At 37.7% G+C, this 19,973-nt stretch overlaps 2 protein-coding genes across 2 annotated transcripts in view; one reads left to right on the top strand and one right to left on the bottom strand.

Moving 5' to 3' along the window:
* LOC115434123 (PDZ domain-containing protein 7-like) overlaps positions 1-5,670 on the bottom strand; it is a 29,235-nt gene extending 23,565 nt beyond the window's left edge. The window contains exons 1-6 of the mRNA XM_030155825.1: positions 5,367-5,670; positions 4,316-4,949; positions 3,380-3,517; positions 3,101-3,275; positions 1,604-1,780; positions 101-248 (exon numbers count right to left, since the gene is read on the bottom strand). Of these exons, the coding sequence (XP_030011685.1) occupies positions 101-248; positions 1,604-1,780; positions 3,101-3,275; positions 3,380-3,517; positions 4,316-4,508 (831 nt within the window). The 5' untranslated portion in view covers positions 4,509-4,949; positions 5,367-5,670. The remainder of the gene's footprint in view (positions 1-100; positions 249-1,603; positions 1,781-3,100; positions 3,276-3,379; positions 3,518-4,315; positions 4,950-5,366) is intronic.
* Positions 5,671-6,502: 832 nt separating this feature from the next.
* On the top strand, positions 6,503-19,367 carry sfxn3 (sideroflexin 3). Its single transcript, XM_030155820.1, has 11 exons — positions 6,503-6,627; positions 8,690-8,862; positions 9,715-9,885; positions 11,917-12,015; positions 13,820-13,895; positions 14,008-14,093; positions 14,183-14,310; positions 14,424-14,473; positions 15,731-15,780; positions 15,879-15,926; positions 16,037-19,367. Exons 2-11 carry the CDS (start codon positions 8,699-8,701, stop codon positions 16,131-16,133), a joined length of 969 nt encoding a protein of 322 aa, XP_030011680.1. The 5' UTR covers positions 6,503-6,627; positions 8,690-8,698; the 3' UTR covers positions 16,134-19,367.
* Positions 19,368-19,973: the final 606 nt, after the last annotated feature.

The following is a 19,973-nucleotide window of genomic DNA, read 5'->3' as shown; positions in this document are numbered from 1 at the left end:
CAATTATGTCTCAACGTGTACAACTGGTTAACATGTGCCCCCAAGGAAGGCGACGCTAAAATTTGACCATTAATTCGCATGTAAATGTTCCCTCTCTCACCCTAATGGTCAGGATAATATGGCTGCTGCTCTTCAACACCTCGACTGCACTGTTATGGCTGATGTCTTCAAAGCTGACCCCATTGGCTGCCAGGATCTGATCGCCCATTTTGATGCCATGCTGTTCGGCAACACCTCCTGGATCTAGTCTGAAAAGATAGAAACACAGGAGAGAGATTTACATCAATGGTATTTCATGGGTTTTACTCATACATATTTGTTTATATTAGATGTGGATCTTGCAATGCTGTCTCACTTGTCTAGCATATTTAGAAAGCAATCTCTGGACAACTATAGCTGGGATGGAAACAAAGAAAAAGAACACATCTACAGCTGAAACAATTACTTTTTTTTTTGAGGGGGAGGCTTTTTTTAGACATAGTGAAGAAGGACAGGAAAGACAGAAATGACACTGTGATAAGGTCTCGGGTCATGTGAGACACATGGCACTCAGGTGATCCACCAAATGATCCACCAGGTGATCCACAAGGATACCCCAAGACTGATCTTCAAATACTTTTAGAAATTAAACTGACAGCATGTACTGGTTCAAACGTCTTGTATGTAAACTGCTGCTTTCTTTGAGTTCTACAACAGAGTAAACTGAGTATATCTTGATTTTGGGTTCTTTTTGGAAAGCTACTGATTTAATTATGAACGTGAGAACCTGTAATGGTCATGATTCCACAATTACACAACATTTAGAGACTAAATTAATAATTTATTTACCAAGCAGGATTGATTTTTAACCCATAAAAGGCCCAGTGCTACTTTTGTGGCAGTTCCCCAATGAATTTTTCTCTCTATTTAACCTTTCTTAAGTTATTTATGACCATTTATCGTAAATATTATCCTCTGTATTTTGCACTTTTTCAATGAAAATCAGATATTTTCTTATATTTAATTCACTGATCATGTAGATGTTCATAAAAGCTCAGATTAAAATTGAGTATCACATCAGAAACAGAGAAAAATGATGAAAATGTGACTTTTTCAACTAAATCTATCATTAACTAAACATAAACCCAGTGTCTCCATCCACTGTCATTGATCCAATTCCATGGGTTTTACTGGTGAATGAATGTTGTAAAAGATGACGGTGTTTCTAAGTTCACTACAGAGCCTCTGGACATCCAAATGGATCATATGTGATGATCATGAAAAGATGAAAAACTGTATTTTACACCAATTATTTACATGTATTGATAGACTTAGTGGATCAACAGGTATTAAACAGTTTAGATCAGTAGATGCTTTTGGTCACCAGTGGTTGTTTGGGTCTTTATGGGTTAAATATGGATTACATGCAGACATTCACAGTTGAAGACTGGTTGCTTCAAATGTATGTAAAACCCCACCTGGAAATTTAACTCCCCATAACCTGCTGCCTGAATAAAATGATTAAAATCTGCATTTTCACATTGATTGATCATTGATTTTGATTCCTAGTTTCTTCAGAAAGAAGCAGCAGTTTAAAGTGGCTCCAAACAGATTTGATTCATACTTAGATACATATATTCCCAGTCCAAACTCTCTCCCGCCTCTGATGTTGAAGCCCAGACGGTAGTCATCAGCTGTCGTGAAAAGATGTATAATCCTCCGCAGTGCACTGTCTGTACTAGCTATTGACGGCGTGCGACCGTTCTCCTCCACGACCATCCGCCGATGAATCAGATCCACCCTGTGAGAACATGTAAACATAGGATAGTGACATGTGACTACACACACATGTTAACATTCACTTTTTTTCCCCTTTCTCCGCTGAACTTAGAACTGTCACTATCAGGTCATCGACTACCCGTAAAGGTAACAGCAGTAATCCATCCACTGCTGCCACATGAAACCAAGATACAGTATATCCCAAACGAAAGATAACCAGTATGAGCTACAGTCAAGTGACAAGATAACACAAAACAAAAGCCATGAAAAGGTCAGTGACAGTAAACAAGGTTATGTAACGTCATAACAACATACACAAGAATATATATATAGTGTTTACGTAGGTTTACTTTATGTATAGGGTTTTCATGTATGACAGTGTTAAAAAAAACAAAACAAAGGGATTTACTTGATCACTTAATTCTTTTGTGCCAAAAACTTATTATATTATATTATATTATATTATATTATACTAGCACGTTGACCCGTGGGAATCCACAGGTTCTAGATGTGGTAGTTTTTATGCTGCTGTGTATTCCTGCATGCTGTACTGCATTTGTCCAGCAGTCACCGCCAAAGCATTCTGGCCATAGCAATGTGATCGTAAGGCTATTGTATTCCAAAATTACGAATATCTCCCAAAATATTGGTCTTATCTACTTACTGTTTTTGCTAGTCTGTTCCTTGACCAAAAATACATAAGTAAGACAAACTGTAGAAGTCAGCTCTTTCCGGATTTTGTGTGAGTCCTCAGACACACATACACACACACACACACACACACACAGAGGCCACTTGGCTTTTATATATTATATTATATTATATTATATTATATTATATTATATTATATTATATTATATTATATTATTATGTTATTTTCTTACATTTCTTTGGTTGTACAAAAGTTTCTTGTTACCTGCTCATATAAAATGCTAAATGTCCACCTGGGGATAAATAAAGTTGCCTTAAATTGAACTGAATTGAATTAAAACCACATGAAATAAATGTATTTCAAATCTTCTGCATTATTTTTGAGTGAGTATATTTTCATTATATTTTGCAGCTGTACGTTTTTTGTAGAAAATAAGCATTTGAAAAGTTATTCCAAGATGATAGACACATTTTATCACCTTTTCTCCACGGTGGATCCATGACAGTAAATATTAGAATAAGATGACGAACATACATGCATGGTTAGTTTGGACAGTTTCAGTTTTAGTTTCTGTCATAATTCAGTGTAGTGGATATCATGCCCAAATTCTTTGCTGCAGACTACATGAATGACTCTGATTATGTCTGGCTCTCCTGTATAATGTAGCTACACTCAGCTGTTAGTCCTCACCATGTAGTCTTCTCTTTGGAATAGCGGATGCCGGGGATCTTGCCCACTCGTCTTACAACCATCTTCAGCCTGTTGTTGCCTGTCAGCACCTTCACAGCACTGCTCATGGTGATGTTCTCCAAACTGACCCCGTTCACCTCTATCAGCTTATCTCCCATGACCAAGCCAGACTGTGCTGAAGACACAGGTGGAACTCAACATGATACAACTGAATACAAGTCACCCTTAAATCTGCATAAGCACACTGGAAAGATTCCCCTGTGCATACTGTCTACTAACCTGCAGGGCTGTCATCCTCCACTTTGCTGACAAATATCCCCAGTCCATGTTCAGAGCCTCCACGGATACTGAAGCCCAAACGTCCATCTGGACCTTTATCTACTGTCACAGTTTGAAGGTCTTCACTGTCATCCCCACCTGCAAACATACAAAATCACCAAACATGAACCAGCTGCAGAGGTCAACACAACCATTCTATCTGTATTGTCACAATAAAGATAGAGTGCTTTAAGTATAAAAAATATTAAAATGAAACAGAATACGAATAGAATTTTGGGCAAAATCATCTTCATTTTTGTGTACAAGAATAAGATGCTTGCATGATATGAGCACTTTAGGTTTTGTACCTTTTTAAGCTTCTGTAGATCAATAGTTTCCTCATACTACCAGAAAAACCAACACTAGGCCAAGTTTGTTCCCCTAAATTGAAATATAAATAAAAGTACTTATGCATGTAGAAAACTGAGTGAAAACAACACCATACTGAAAGACTACATAAAAATTAAATAGAAATTTCAGAACTTCTATAATCTAATCAGTAACATAGCCATGATAGTCATATTTTTGTATTGTTTTTATTTTATCTTGTCATTATAGCAAAGAATAAACTTACAAAAATTTAATTATTGCTCTCCATTGACCAAAGAATACGATGACTTTCAGTCACTCATAATTAACCACTGATGTATTCATGCATTTCAATCACACCTCCCAAAATGTAACTGTACAGTAACTGCATTATGTCCATAACAACACAGGTATAGAAGACAGGCTTTTAATTGACTATCCAGTAAAAGGCTCATTACTGACTGATATATCAACAAGCCCTGTATATTGTACTTTTTACTTCCTGTCCTGGATGTACGTCTTTGTGTTGAAGATGCTGTGAAAGTAGCATCATGACAACAGAGCATTGTTATCATGACCAAAACTCACCATCAAAAGGTGCATTGATGAGAATAATCCTTCCCATTGGTGAGGATGATTTGTGTCTTTGGTGGTGTGGTTTCTTGAGCAAGTAGTGTGAAGTGTTTTGGGACCCCCCTGTCCGGCCTCCATTGATGAGGTGGGGGTGGCCCCATCCATTTGTCATCTCCTCCCAGCCAGAAGGGTGAAAGGAGTGAGCCATGCTAAGAGTCCGACTCCACTTCTTTCAGGCATCCAGACAGGATTAGATCAGGGTCCAGAATGGAAGAGGTGCAGCCTGGGAATGGCAGGGGATAGGAAAAGCAGGCTGGACCCTGCTGGATCAAGAAACTCCCAAAGTTGGGAGCAACATTGCTTTATCTTAAATGAAATCCAGGGGAGACAAGGTGACACAGGGAGGTCGAAGTTGTCCCAATCCCGAAAAAATGGACAAATTATTTAAAAAGTGGTCCTCATCCCAGCATGGATGCCTCTAATTCTTCTTCGAGTTTAAAAACACTTCTGTCATCACTCCATGAGTTTCCCTTACAGCCTGTGCATCCATCACTGCAGCCTGTCTCCTTCTGCTTGTGCTGAGGCTGAATGCTGAGCAGTCAGCAGGGCATGGAGATTCCCCTCAGCTCATGTTTAATTAAAAGGATATCTGTTGTGAGGAGAATATTCAGTTATGACCGGTGTGGTTACAGAAGAACCAGATGAGGAAAAAACACTCCTTTATTTTAATTTTGTTAAAAACTAGAGTAGTGTTGTTAGAGGTACAAGTGTCTAAGTTTTCTTTCTTTCAGCACCACGGACAGCGACCAATAACCGGCATACTTTAACACGTGGTTCATTTTGACACATACAAAGGATTTCCATGTTGGGACAGTTGATTCACATAGTTTAGTTACCATCACATGCCATCATCTGCCTCAGCGATATTAGAACATTTGTAAAAGTAGAAACACAGTTCAACATGGTGCTGTTTTCATCTCTTCTGACTGCAGAAAATAGCTGCGTAACGACAGTAACACTGTTAAACCAGATGTAAAGTACCGTAAACAAAGTGTGCCATTGTTACCTGGGTCCACTCCACGGTGTGCTGGTTGACCTCGGTAGCCGCTCGCACGGATAGGCGCGTGCTGGTCCGCCTCGCTGACGTACAATGGGACACCTCCAGAGTATTAGTGCCACCTCATTTGTTCTCCAGGTGACCATTATTGTCTTAAGAGGTGTAAGCCCTTTACATAAGCCGAGAGCTCCTGCAGCTGTGCGGACATTAAGCCTGGACGATTGATGGTTAAGTAGCCCTCCTGACACTAATTACACCAGGTCTGTTTCGTTCCGTTATTAGTGTGTAAATCAAGCCCATTTTCATTTAGGAGATGAGTCTACCTGGAAATACTGGATGTGGGCTCCTGTAACTGCCTCCATCAGCATCAAATATAGGGGAGCAACCCCACCCGGTGGCCAGAAGTGTCATAAAACAAGCAGAGTTTCTAATAAACCACCTTCTGTGGAGGTTTGTAAAGCCTAATAGAGCCTAATGGTTATCAAATCACTTTTTATTTCCTTTTACATTTTATTTTTATTTCACATTTTATTTCCATTCAGGTTGTTTTCCATTAAATAAATTGCTGCATCATAGATTATCTTAAACTACATTATGTAGATGCCAGCTGACCTATAAACATACAGCCTACTAAATCCACTGTAAAATATTTAAATCCATGAGTAAAACCTAAACTATACAACCTACTCTATACTAAAGATTATCTTTGTTTTACTGTAGATCATCAAGTTTTTTTAAACAGCCGTCTTGGCGGTCTGGAAATACAGCCTAGTTTAACTGCAGAAACAAGGCGTTTCTAAATTCTTAGAGTTCCAGTCAAGTGCCTTCAACCAATCGTGTAATGTTTACCTCCCACGCCCAGTGGTTTCTAACACACTCATGTGCTCCATCGGAACAAATGACAAACCTGCAGTTAATAAACACCGCCTCCAGCGTAATGATGCATTCAAATACTACTCCAAAGCTCGTGATTCTACAAGGCTGTTTGTATGACTGTAATTTAGATAGATAAATGGAACTCGTGAGACTGAAATAGTTTTTAAGTAGACGGTATTTAAATGAATTTTTTAGTATCTACCAAATATATATTCCTATCAGATTATATATTAAAAGAAACTCACCCTTTATTGTGTTTACCAGCAACCTGAATCTACAGATGTGCTGTGTTTAACAATTTATACATCAGCCTTTGAATGCAGCATAGGTCCACCCGGTGGTGCTGTGATATTGAGAGGTCATACATTTTCATAAAACACAGAAAACAACCCAGGTACGTCTGATGCTGACTTCAGTGATTGTCTTTACACGATTAAATAACATTCAGATTAAACAGTGTTTACTTCGTATCGATCTGTTCTCTGATAAGGCTTAATGAAGAGTTAGCATGTTAGCCTCTAAACTGACTGGAGGCTAAGGCTACATCCGGTCGATGTGACTTTACTAAGTAATAGCTGTTTTGTGCTCGGGTTAGCTCATACCAGGGTCTGCCCTGGAAAGACTGAGGAATAAAGTAGCCTGTCTGTCAAAGTATTACTGTAATATAGTGTCTTTTATAGTATTTGTTAGATATCTTGCCAGGTGGTGTGCTAACCATATTAGCTAGGCTTGCGTACAGGAGCCGGGTCCCGTGTCGTGACTTCCCCTGTCCCACCGGTGTCACGTTATTTATCTGTTTCAGTGTGACACTCTAAATATAGACTATGTAGTCTTCATAGTTAGAGAGTTACCGATCTACGGCGATATTTTGGGTCAAAGTTGCCATGTATTGGAACACGATCAAAAAACACCACGACAGTACACATATTTTACACATTAGTGTTGTATTTGTGTTGTAGGTGCAGTATGAGTATTCACATGGACTATATAGGTTACATTCAAAACCAAGATTAAAGTGTTTATGGGATTATTTTATTAAGAGAGGAATTAAATTTATCATTATGTGCTCCAACTGGTTTTGCTCAGCAAAAGAAACTAGAGCTCCAGTGATTAATTATTAATGTAAGTTCACAATGGGCAACTATTGGGATAATGAATACACAATTCAGTGTTTTTATGTACTTATTTATTTTTTTTACTAAGCAAAAATCACAAACCTTTCCGTTTTGTAATAATTTGACCCGTTTGCTCCTTTTTGTAGCTTTCAAGTGTCAATGAAATATGTTTATGTTGCGGCATGTTTGCTCTGTCAATCTACAGTTTTAGTCTATAGGTAACAGAACAGAAAAATTAAAACTAATAACCAACAATGTACATGCTGGCTCCTAAACATATGAATTACTGTAAGCATACAAATGCGATGACTGATATAGACAGCTGTATATGAGAAAGACCTGGTGGATAGTTTAGATGTGGGGATATTTCTGAATTTTTTCAGAAAGAGTAAAATTTCTGTTAGAAGACATATTCATTTTGAAAAGGCTATATGTAATTGCTAGTTATGTGTTTAACTATGAAAGTAATCAGTGTTTGTGCTCTGAACCTGTAAGTTGATATCTTGCCCTTGTCTGTCATTGGCTACCATAAATATTTTCTCTGTAGGTTTTTTTTTTTTTTTTTGCAGATGTTTTTGGTAGTGATAACAGCCATGTATGTTTTAACATATAGTTTCAAGTATATAGTTTCGGACACATATAGCTTATCATACCATACTGTAGACCTACTGTACTGACACTTTCAATGGGCAAAACCACCTTCAAAAAGCCAAAATTTTAAGCATAGCTTGTTTCAGGGTTTATTTTCCTTTATCTTCTACTTGCAGTTACTGATAGAAAATGTTTGAGAACAGTCTTGACATATTTACATTACTTCTATTCTTTGGCTGTTATTATGAACTTTTAGAATTGACTGCAGCAGACAAAAATCTGATTTTTTTTTTTTTTTTTTTTTTTTTTTTACAAACTTTATGGTAGCATGTACATTTTATTTTTATACTATATGTTGAAAATTCAGAAGGTGATGTTTTGACCTAGTCTGTTTTGTGCTATTTCTTTAGAGATAAATATGTGTAGAGAACAGATAAACTGGTCTACATGCTGGTTCCATGATGGGGGAGGGAGCATTACTGCATTGTGTCTATTGTTCAAGCACAAACAGGGGCTTAACTGAGCAATCTGCAAATAATTCAAACAATAATTCACCCGTACTTGACTCCAGTCCTATAGTTTGTTAAGTCACCTGATAGGGATAGGAGATATGAATAATACTGTGAATATAAAGAGTTAGAGAAGTATGAGGTGTGTGCCCCTTTAATACCTGAATGTAAGCTGGCAGGACTGGTTTGTGGAAATACTATCAAAGTTGTCCACTATTAAAGTTTCTGTTTATGTCCAAAGGAAGCCAGAATGTCTGGAGAGCTGTCCCTCAACATAAACATCAAGGAGCCACGATGGGACCAGGGCACATTCATGGGACGGGCCAAGCACTTCTTCATGGTCACAGACCCCAGGAATGTCCTTCTGTCTTCGGAGACACTGGAGGAGGCCAAAGTGATTGTAGAGGACTACAGGTAGACGACCAGGAATGTTCATGTAGAATGGATGTGGTGGTGTGAAGCATGAAAAACAAATGAATTGACAACAGCATTAGTGTGTAATTAGGAGTGGATGTTGTAAATTGTGTAGTAAGTCCTGTAACATTCAGCTAATTAGCCAAACCAAAAAATAAAATTTGAATTTAGTTGTTTTAACTAGAGCTGCACACTATATTGTTTGAGCATCGGCATCGTGATGTACATGTGTGCAATAGTCACATCGCAGGTCCTGCAATGTTGGAGGCAAATGAACTCAACATGTTCTCATCTAATTTCAACCTGGGTACCTGACACACACTGCACACAGCAATCCGCAAACCACATACCTTCTTGATGAGTTTGCCGTAGCAGACCACGCCCCTGCACATGGAGTGAGTCGCTGATAACAACATTGAAAAATGAGCAATGAACAAGAGAAAAATCACCAAAAACGAAGACTTGGTTCCAAAAAGAAAAGCAATATCAGTTATCTGGAATTATTTCGGCTACAAGAAGGATGATATTGAAACATGTGTTCTGTGTCGATAGTGCCTTGCGCCTGTCACCACAACGAGAGGTAACACAACTAATTTGTTTGACCATTTACGTCAGCACCACACTGCTATTATATCCTCCTGAGTATTTTTCCATATCCCAATATATATCGCAGGGTTAAAAAAATCGCAGTGTCAGTTTTTTCCAATATCATGCAGCTCTAGTTTTAACACATCATATGTAATAATAATTTGAGAACTTGATCAACATAAAAATGGCACAACACCCTATACACTCTGTTGTTGGTTTGCGGTTGAAAATCATTCCTCTGTCTAATTTTTATGACTCTTTCAGAGCTGGCAAAGCAAAGCCTGGTTTGACAGAAGATGAGCTCTGGAGAGCCAAGTACGTGTACGACTCCGCCTTTCACCCCGACACTGGAGAGAAGATGTTTGTGATTGGCCGGATGTCTGCTCAGGTGCCAATGAACATGTCCATCACAGGCTGCATGCTCACCTTCTACAGGTACAGCAGAGGTTTCAATCCATGGTTCTGTGTGTTCTTTACAACATCAAGGACGTAAAATGGCGTTAGGAGCTAAAACAGGCAGATAAAGGTATTAAATCTACCGATATGCCATGACGCTGGAAATTCAGTCTTAGTACAGCATACAGCGCTACATAAAAATAGAGATTTTAATCCCTACAGAGAGTGAAAATCCTCTTAAAGAAAAAAAAATCAGTGTGCTGAATATTTATTAAGAGGCCACTGTAGCTATTTGATGATGATGAAAACACAAAAACAATTAAATAAGAAATTAGGTCATAAAGATAATTAGTTTTTACTCTGGTTATTTGGTGGTTGTGTATCTTGCTAGCTATATGAACTGTATATGAATACAGACTTTAATTCCAGCTCACAGATTAAATTTCTTCACCTTGGACTTGCTTTGATGATAATCAGACATTTATAGGTTTTACAACACATGTAATCACTGTGTATCACTATGACAACATTATTCATATATATTAGTAAGGAAGTGAACAAAGAAACGTGCGCTTTAGCTAATTTTAGTGTTACTGACCATCTCAATGTAGATTGATTTTACCACTTGGGGGTGCCAAAGTCTGAAATGTAACTTTCTAATAAAATGGCCTGAGCAGAATCAGTAGTTTGGTCATGAATGATGCAGCAGGTCATAATGATGCTGTAGATTGGAAGGACTGTTTATGTTGACTCAGATGTTTGTACAGGTGTGTGTTTTGTTCCTCTCACTCCTTTCAAATCTATGGTCAAAAGTAGCTCAATCTTTTTTTTCAATGTTATGGACATTTATAGTGTTAATCAATTGTTCTCATTATTAAAACTATATGACATTTACAGTTTTAAAAAATCTAAATTACTATATTACAAGAAGCAAATAGATTGTATTTTGAAATTTTGTTGCATAAGAATGGCAGTTTTGGTGATTAAGACATTTTTCATGATTTTCAGAACCAAAATGTTGATTAATCATGATTTGATATATTGCCCAGCTGTGGTCTGAAGTGTCAACCTCTATGAAATAATCATGGAAAGTCAATGAAAAGACTTTACTTAACTAGAATTAACCTGTCAAATGTTGATATACAAAACACAGATATTGGTCAGTTTCAGTAAATTTAAGCCAAATTAATAAAAAATAATAAGAAGAATTTTAATCAAAAAGCACATCACAATTACCAGCAGTGTATTAATAGTTTGGCAAAGTGTTAAAACAATTTACCATGAAAATGAACCCTAAACAGTCAAACGGATTTCTCATTGCTGTGTATGATAAATAGGGGTGTAAGAAAATATCAGTTCGGCAATATATCGCAATATTTCATTTCATGATACTGTATCGATATTAAAAAGAACTGTACTGATATTTTTAAGTATTTATTCAAATGCAGATATTGTGGAGGTTCATTTTTGTTTTTTTTTTGTTTATATTTTATTTATTATTATTTAACACTCTTATTAAATAATGTTAGTTCCTTTGTTGGGATTGCACAAAAATACTGCTCTGATGCTAGTTCTGAACAAATTGAATATGAACATTTGAACAGAATCATAAACTGTAATGTCTGTAAAACATAATTTAAGTTTTAACACAGGAAAATTTGGTGATATAACATTAGATCCTGTTCTGAACAAATAGCAATTTGTTTTGTATTTGTGCATATTTCTGGTGTAATTAAATTCTTCAATGAAATAATTATTTAAAAAAAAAAAAGAAATCATGATATATCGTGATATATTGTATCGTGATCCTAGTATTGTGATTTGTATCGTATCGCCAGATTCTTGCCAATACACAGCCCTAATGATAAATCCAACAGTCATAACATAGGTGCATATAACATGACACAGTGTTAATATGATGTGGTATTGGTGATACTGTATATTGTGCTCTGTCATGATTATGTTTCATGTGTCAGCAGCCTATGCTTCACTGCACAACATTGTTATTAACACTTTAAATTCTGTGTGAAATCCACTTCCTCAAACAGCCTGTTGTTGTCTTTGTTACAGGACGACTCCGGCCGTCGTGTTCTGGCAGTGGGTTAACCAGTCCTTCAACGCTGTCGTCAACTACACCAACCGTAGCGGAGACGCCCCCATAACCGTGAAGTAGGGAGGACTTCTCACTTCACTTCCACTCTAGATCATTCCTGCCCACCCCCTAAACTAGTGTCTGTAAGGAGGCTGTGGGAGCTGCTGTCCTCTCCCCTTCCCTCACAGCGGTATTACGGTCCACTGTTAAGCATGTTCAACCCCATGTCACCACGCAATTACGCTGACGTAGGCTCTGTTCACGCCGACGTTGCATGTGTCGTAGCTGATTTGATCGCAAGTGGACGGCTCTAATGCCACATGTGAATGGATCCAAGACGCACAGGGGATAGAAGCACTCAGACCACATTTTACCACATTTATTTAACCCATAAACACCCAAACATCCACCATCGAACAAAACCATCTACTGATCTAAAATGTTTAATACCTGTTGATCCACTAATCCTATCAATACATGTAAAGAATTGGTGTAAAATACAGTTTGTCATCTTTTCATGGTCATCAGATATGACCCATTTGGATGTTCAAAGACTCTGTATTGAACATGGAAATACCAGTATACTGTATTCTACAACTCTGATTCACCAATAAAACACATATAGTTTGATAAATGACAGTGGATGGACACACTTGGTTTATGTTCAGTTATTGATATTTTTGCTGAAAAAGTCAGTTTTTCCTCAGTTTTTTCTGATATAATAACCCTCGACTTATCTGAGCTTTTATGAACATTTACAAGATCAGCACATTAAATATCGGAAAACACCTGATTTTCACTGAAAAAATGCAAAATACAGAGGATGGTATTATAATAAATGGTAATAAATCACTCGAGAAAGATTAAAGAAAGAAAAAATTCATTTGGGAATTGTCATAAAAGTCACACTGGGTCTGTATGGGTTAACAGTGTCTTTTAATTAATCCTCAAACACCCACAACTATTTTTGACACAACTTCCAAATGAGATTTTTTTTATTTCCCAAGTGATTTATCACAATTTATTATAATATTATCCTCTGTATTTTTCATTTTTCAGTGAAAATCAGGTAGTTTGTCATATTTAATGTACTGATCATGTAGATGTTGGTAAAAGCTTAGAGTAAATTCAGTTATGTTAGATTAAAAAAAAAAAAAATTAGGAAAAAATTATTTTTCAACAAAACATATCAATAATTAAACGTAAAAACAAGTGTCTACAACTGCTGTCATTGATCACACTACATGGGTTTTACTTGTGAATCAATGTTGCAGAAGAATAGACTCATTACAAAGCAGAACCAGCTTCTTTGTCTCAGGCAGCTTGTTCTGAATCCTCTTGGCCTGCAGGAAATGTTTTGTTTTAGGCTGTTAGAGGCGAGGAGTGAGATCTCACTCAAGATGGATCAAATACAAATTGTGAACATGGCTGTTAGCGTGTGATCGGATCACCACAGACACATGTTAATACCAGGTGTGGACAGGGCAGTGGGTTAATAGTCCTGGTTCATGTCAGGTCAGCAGGTGTTTGTATACAGTCTCATCGTGGCACAGAATGGTTCGTTCAGATACTGCACATGCATGTATTCACAAAGGACGAGAGGCTTTCCTTCAACACCCGCAAATGCCAACTAATTCATCATCCAATGAGCATGTCGTTGAGTCTAAACAGAGCAAAGAGATTTTCTCAGCTTTATCATAATTAACCATTACATCTGCATTTATACATAGCATAGAGACATATGTAAAATGTGGAACTTCATGTATGTGACAGATTCTCATTAGCGTCAGTTCATCAACTTCTTATTGCGTGAAATTTTTTGTACAAGAGTGAATCATAAAAGCAGAAGTGGATGACCTGTGAACATCTGTTTTCTCACAGTCAGCTGGGTGCAGCCTACGTTAGTGCTACGACAGGAGCTGTGGTCACCGCTCTGGGACTCAAGTCTCTGGCCTCGGTAATGTCTGTGTTTTATGTTAACAAACAGAAGCAGTGATCTATGAAAAATAATTCACATGTGATGCTTTTTGCACTGATTTTTTTTTTCTCCAAATTGCCTGTCTCTCCAGCGTCTCCCCCCAATCGTCAGCAGGTTCGTCCCCTTTGCTGCTGTAGCTGCTGCCAACTGTATCAACATCCCCTTCATGAGACAGAGGTGAGTTCTGTTACGATCACTCAGGTATTTTAAAAATCTGTTTATGCTTTTGTCCTCTACACAACTCTGTTTATTTGTGCTTTTCCCAGGGAGTTGAAGTACGGTATACCTGTGACAGATGAGAATGGAAACAGGTTAGGAGAGTCCGCCAACGCTGCTAAGCAGGCCATTGTGCAGGTGGTGGTGTCGAGGATCGGCATGGCGGTGCCTGCCATGGGTAATGTCAACATGTTACTGCTTCACTTGTAAAGATAAATCAACACTACAGATAAAAATCAGGGTAAAGCTGACTTACAAATGCATTTTTTCCTTCTTTTTGTTCATGCACAGCCATCCCCCCAGTTATAATGAATGCACTGGAAAAGCGAGCTTTCATGAAGGTAAATGAACTCTATGCGTGACTGCCATTCAGTGGATTTACTGGTTGCTGGTGTTTGGTGAAGCTGAAAAGAGCCCTGCCACATTCCACATGTTGTACATACATTGAATGCTTACCTGTGTGCACAAAGAATGTAGCACTTGTACTTAAAGAAATGGGGTCATGTGTCTTAAAATTTCAGCAAAGTGCAATATATGAACTGTGAAACATTACTGCTGCATTAAAAAATCCCCAAATAATAATAATAATAATAATAATAATAACTAGAAGCACTCGGAGAGCGCAGACCTCCGCCAAGGCTGATCAGTGCCCCCCCCCGTGGGCCCCCCCACCCCCGATCACCACCAAAATTTAATCATTTCTTCCTTATCCCATTTCCAACAAACCCTGAAAATTTCATCCAAATCTGTCCATAACTTTTTGAGTTATGTTGCACACTAACGGACAGACAAACAAACAAACAAACAGACAAACAAACCCTGGCAAAAACATAACCTCCTTGGCGGAGGTAATAATAATGAGGCTTACGCTGTCGGGGGCTGACAGCAAGGGTATATCCCCGAAATCCCCCCAGTCCACTGCATCCCCTAACCATTTGGAAAAAACAGACCATTTGGTGTCAAAGTTTGACATCATGTAAACTCAAGGTAGTGTCCTGAAGAAAGATAATTGTTAGACAATCGATATGAACTCAATTTGAGCTACATCAACCTGATAGTGGCAGAATAACGGTCGGAGAACCATTTTTTCCCCACAAAACTCCACCTAGTGAATGAAAATGACACCATAGGAACTCTGGATGGTAGCCAGAAAATGAACATTGGTAAGACGATCAATATGAACTAAATTTTATCTCAGTCGACCTATTATTGCTTGATTTATGTCCAAAAAAGTGATGGTCAATTAAAGTGCCCTCATTTGGATGATGTATAATACTCCTAGACAAGCTGAAATCGATAGGGTTTTTTCACTAGCGGACCCCTTTCGGGCATATAATAATAGGGATCTGCTGATTATCTTCTTGTCCATTATTCAGTATTTTAACAGTGGCGGTAATCTGGTTTCAGTTTTTTTCAGTATCAAATGTTCCTTTCTTGTACTCTCCCCTTTATAAAAAGAAGTAGGTTATGTACTAAATTACAGTAATTGTAGAAGACATCCATCTGTTTCTGTTTCTAACAGGCCTCAGAAAGGAGTAGTTTTAGATTTGTCTGCTTGATTTGTTGAACTTCACTCACTTCGCTTTTTGTCTATGTAGCGCTTCCCAATCCTCAACGCTCCAGTGCAGGTGGGGCTGGTGGGTCTGTGGTAAGTAGATTGTTAATTTAATGAAACAGAAGTAATGTTAATGGTGATCGTTTTTGTAGCACTGTTTAAAACGGTCTGGTCATTGTGTTGTTTTTCAGCCTGGTGTTTGCCACTCCTCTATGCTGCGCCCTGTTTCCCCAGAAGAGGTATGTATATGACTATCACCACCCAAGGGGAGTGGGTCATATCTGTGCACTGAGCTGTTCAGACCTTTCAACCTGCCTCTACCTGTATTTTATTTCATAATTTTTTTTAGCTCTATGAGTGTGAGCGGGCTGGAAGCAGACCTGCAGGAGACGATACGACAGAGCAGCCCTCAAACTACCACCGTCTACTTCAACAAGGGCCTGTAGGACCAGCCAAGACCACTTCCACATGCACGCAGCATACAGACACACACACATACACATGTCTGTAGTCCTGTGGGCGCAATAAGGAGAAGGAAAAAACACATTTTATTTATGCATTTTGTTGTTCCGTGTACTATTTGGATATCTGAAATCAACTGCCTGAAGCTGCTTCTAGGGTAACATTTGACAAAAAGGATCCAGGGGATGGAAAGTGAAACACTTGAAGGCAGGAAGAGAACTTAAATAACTGAAGTTTTCAAGTGTCAGTCATTAGAAAACAGATCTATATTGTGTTGTGGTGTGTTTTCTGTCTTCCTTGCAACTGAGCGAAAACTGCCTGATTTGCTGGTAGTTTGGGAAGTTGCTGATTTATGTTTCCCTCTTACACTCACCCACATTTCATGTTACATTGAGGTTAATTAAGCTTTTACATCTTCTAATTAATTATTTGCAAGCCCAATATAAAGTGAAGGTTTGTGCTTTTAAGACTTGGATTCATTTCTGAATGTAACATTTTTTGCCTTGTATCCTTATCTTCCTATTTTACTGACTATTATCACAGTATTCTGTAAAATTGAAAAGACCAGTACTTTAATTAGCACTAAACAACAAAAACATTTAGCTTTGCCTGCTTATTAACCAGCGCAGCTTCATTCTTTATCTCAGCACTCCTTTAAGTGTACTTACACCCCCTCGGACTTTTACAACAATGAGGTGCTAGGTACATGTGGAAAAGGAACTCTGTATCTTGAAATACCCAAAATACTATTTTAAGCACTCCAAAATCCTAAGCAAAGCACATTCTAAGCATGAAAAACATCACTGTACTGTCGCCGTGGTAATGGCGGGCCTTTTTATGATCACTTTATGAACATTTTGAGTCACGATGCCCAGTGGCGTTTTAATGAATTGTTGTAGGTGATGGTGCTGTTTGTGATCGTGTTAAATGGAGAGGAATATAGTGTACTGTGTCTAATTATTGTTGCTATGTGAAAAATTGTGTGATCTGATCTGGATTTTTTGTAGTAGTTGTTGAATTACAAGCAATGGACAATAATTTAATTCTGTTGTTAGAATTTGCCGATTTAATCTCTGTACTTGAAGTTAGGGATTGCATCAGCTGGTTAAAAGAGGTTAAACTCATAGAAAAAAATCTGTTTTCAGTTCCTTAAATTTTGAGGTACAGGGTTTCTATATGCAAGAGCTCACCAGCTAGTCAGTCATCTGCAGAAATGTCTGCATTTAGCCAGGGTTGTCCCTTTGCACACGACGACAGCATCATGAAGCTTAAATCCTAGATATGAGTATTCTCTCCGTGGTAGTGGGTAACGTATGCACAGTGATTGTTGCTGCAGTTTGGTTGAGTTTGAGCGTCTTTGATCAAATCCATTCACACTGACGACCAGGCTCTCCAAACATATGGCTGTTCTGTGTGATTTGATAGTAAACATGATGTAGTGTCGTCTGGATTATGTCAAAATAATTATATTTTTCTTGGACCTATTTATACAAATATATATATATATGATATTCAAGGATATACTAGCACATAAAGGTATGCATGAGTTATTTGAGAGATTTTACTTTGAAGGTGTGATGGAGTAAATCCACCAGATGGCCCCACACACATATGCATCAGAAACAGCTGCTTCTCATAATTTATTATTGCAAAAGCGCTTTTTATTTTAGGCGTAAATAATCTCCATCTGGATTTACATTGTTTCAGTGACATTCGCAGTTTAGTGTTGGTTTGTGTTAGTCGGTAAAAACCCACATATTTATCCCCTATAGTAACACTGTTCAGAGCATCTTCATATTTTAGTTGAATTTCCATCAAAAGTGTGTTTGTAAAACTTTAGTCATTTTAAAGGACGCTGTTGCTTTGTCATTTAAAATGTTTCATCTGCTGCATCAGTTTGACTTCTGTCATAGAAGCACCTGGGTGTCTGAAGTTGTAGCAGTTATGACATTAAAACTGTGTGACTGCGGATGGTAAAGGCAAAATATCAGATATTATTCATCACATTGTATCAAGGGAAAAAAAGGTCAAATGTTTAATATGCAATCCAATGAGGCTATGTAATACCAACAGGATTTGATGCATACTGTGTGTTTGTCAGAGCATATAGCTGTGTTTGAGTTTGGTTTTCAGTGGGCTACAGGGTAAAGGAACCTGGTGGTGTTCTCCAGTCAGCCATCCTTCCTCCATGTTGACACCCACAACGCCCCATCAAACCCTGAGACACGATCACATGCGCTGCAGGACAGTGCTCCAGATCTACCATCACTACTGTCACGTATATGAAGAGGTGCTTGCAGTCACCAACGTGTAGCTCAAGACGTTTTGTGTGTGTGGTTTTTTTTTTTTCCTGCTTGTTGAAAATGCACTATTTAACCTTTGCTGTGCTGCTGTAGGAGCTGTTAAGGATTTGTGTTGCAATTTAAAAACATGTTCGGGAGTGAAGAAGATCATCCGTTAAAGATTGTATTTGTTTTCATTTGTGATCGATATCGTCCGTTCAAGAACTCTTGCCGTGTTACTGCAAATGAGGAGTTAAGTCATTACTGGCAGCTTTCATTGCTTGCAAAAACTAAGTAGCTTATTTTCTAGATGTTGTTACTGATGTTGAGAACAAAACTGGAGGCTTTTAATGCAGTGCTGACACCCGGATGTAAACATGCGTCTCAGCTTGTGTTTGTGCAGTGCCGCCCAAAAATGTCGCAGCCATACGTCTAGCCAAAGATGACACCATATGAATTGTAAAATGATCGAGTAGAGGTGTGAAACTATTTAGACGTTCTGTTTCAGCTTTATTTTATAGGCCTTTATTGCACAATTTTTTTTTTTTCTCCTCAATGTGCAACAATCAATAGCACACCAAACTTTATCAGAATGACAGAGCACAGATACCAAACTGAAATATGAATGAATAAACACATCCCAGGTCATATTTCTGCAGAATTGAGCTGTGGCACACTGGTTAAAACCTCCCTAACCTTTTAGAATCGGAGTTATCCATGTCATGCAAACTGAAGGCACACACGTAGACAGTTATGTCATTTCACCTCATGAATGTTTTGGTCATTTCATGTACATACAACTTACCCACATGTAGTTCTGTCAGTATTTGTGCACCGTGTTTTCTCCCTTTTTTTGTATTGTGTTGGGATATATTTCCTCGATGTGAAATGTATTTTACTCTGAGCAGTTGAATAAAACATGTCTAATAAACAAAATGTGTCCAGGAGCGTTTTTGTTGTTGTTGAGTATTTTAACCCTTTCATGCATGAATTATGAGAACCTTAATCAAGATTTTTTCCTGAGTGTTTTTATTCCTCTTTAGACATGAAAAAAAACAAATGAAAAATTGAGAAAAATTGAAAATTTTCTTATGAACCTATTTTTTTATGGAGTTGCAAAAATGTCCACTCAGCTAGACACCATGTGTTTAATTTTTGAAGCAAAGAATCATGTATTTACTGATATACTGTGTGAAAACTATGAAATAAAAACATTTTAGTGCTGCTAATCTGATGTTTTGTCACATTTTAACATACTCTAATATTCAGTCATTAGTCACTTCATGGAGGTAATATACAAAAAAAAAAAAACCTTTTTGTTTAAAAAAACAACAACAAAACAACCTGTTAATAACAGTCTAATAACAATAACAAGCACTTGATTTAACATGTTTCAGCAGATCAGGCTTATCAAGAACATTAAAGTTAAAGTAATGGTATGAATTGCAGTGTATGGGATGGTGCATAAGTGTTCGCTGTGTTGGCTGATATGGAACTAAAACAACAAAAACCATGAATATATGAGAGAATACCTGTCCACTG

Source organism: Sphaeramia orbicularis, chromosome 15, assembly GCF_902148855.1.
Source record: "Sphaeramia orbicularis chromosome 15, fSphaOr1.1, whole genome shotgun sequence".
NCBI lineage: Eukaryota > Metazoa > Chordata > Actinopteri > Kurtiformes > Apogonidae > Sphaeramia > Sphaeramia orbicularis.
The sequence above is the reverse complement of the archived record's forward strand: the minus strand, read 5'-3'. Positions and strand labels throughout refer to the sequence as shown.

What these genes read in the sequence shown, in the direction of transcription:
- sfxn3 (XM_030155820.1), top strand. Translation starts at nt 8,699, where the DNA reads ATGTCTGGAGAGCTGTCCCTCAACATAAACATCAAGGAGCCACGATGG. An exon ending in GACGCCCCCATAACCGTGAA is followed by an intron (nt 12,016 to 13,819) that starts GTAGGGAGGACT and finishes GTTTTCTCACAG; the next exon opens with TCAGCTGGGTGCAGCCTACG. An exon ending in GACTCAAGTCTCTGGCCTCG is followed by an intron (nt 13,896 to 14,007) that starts GTAATGTCTGTG and finishes CTGTCTCTCCAG; the next exon opens with CGTCTCCCCCCAATCGTCAG.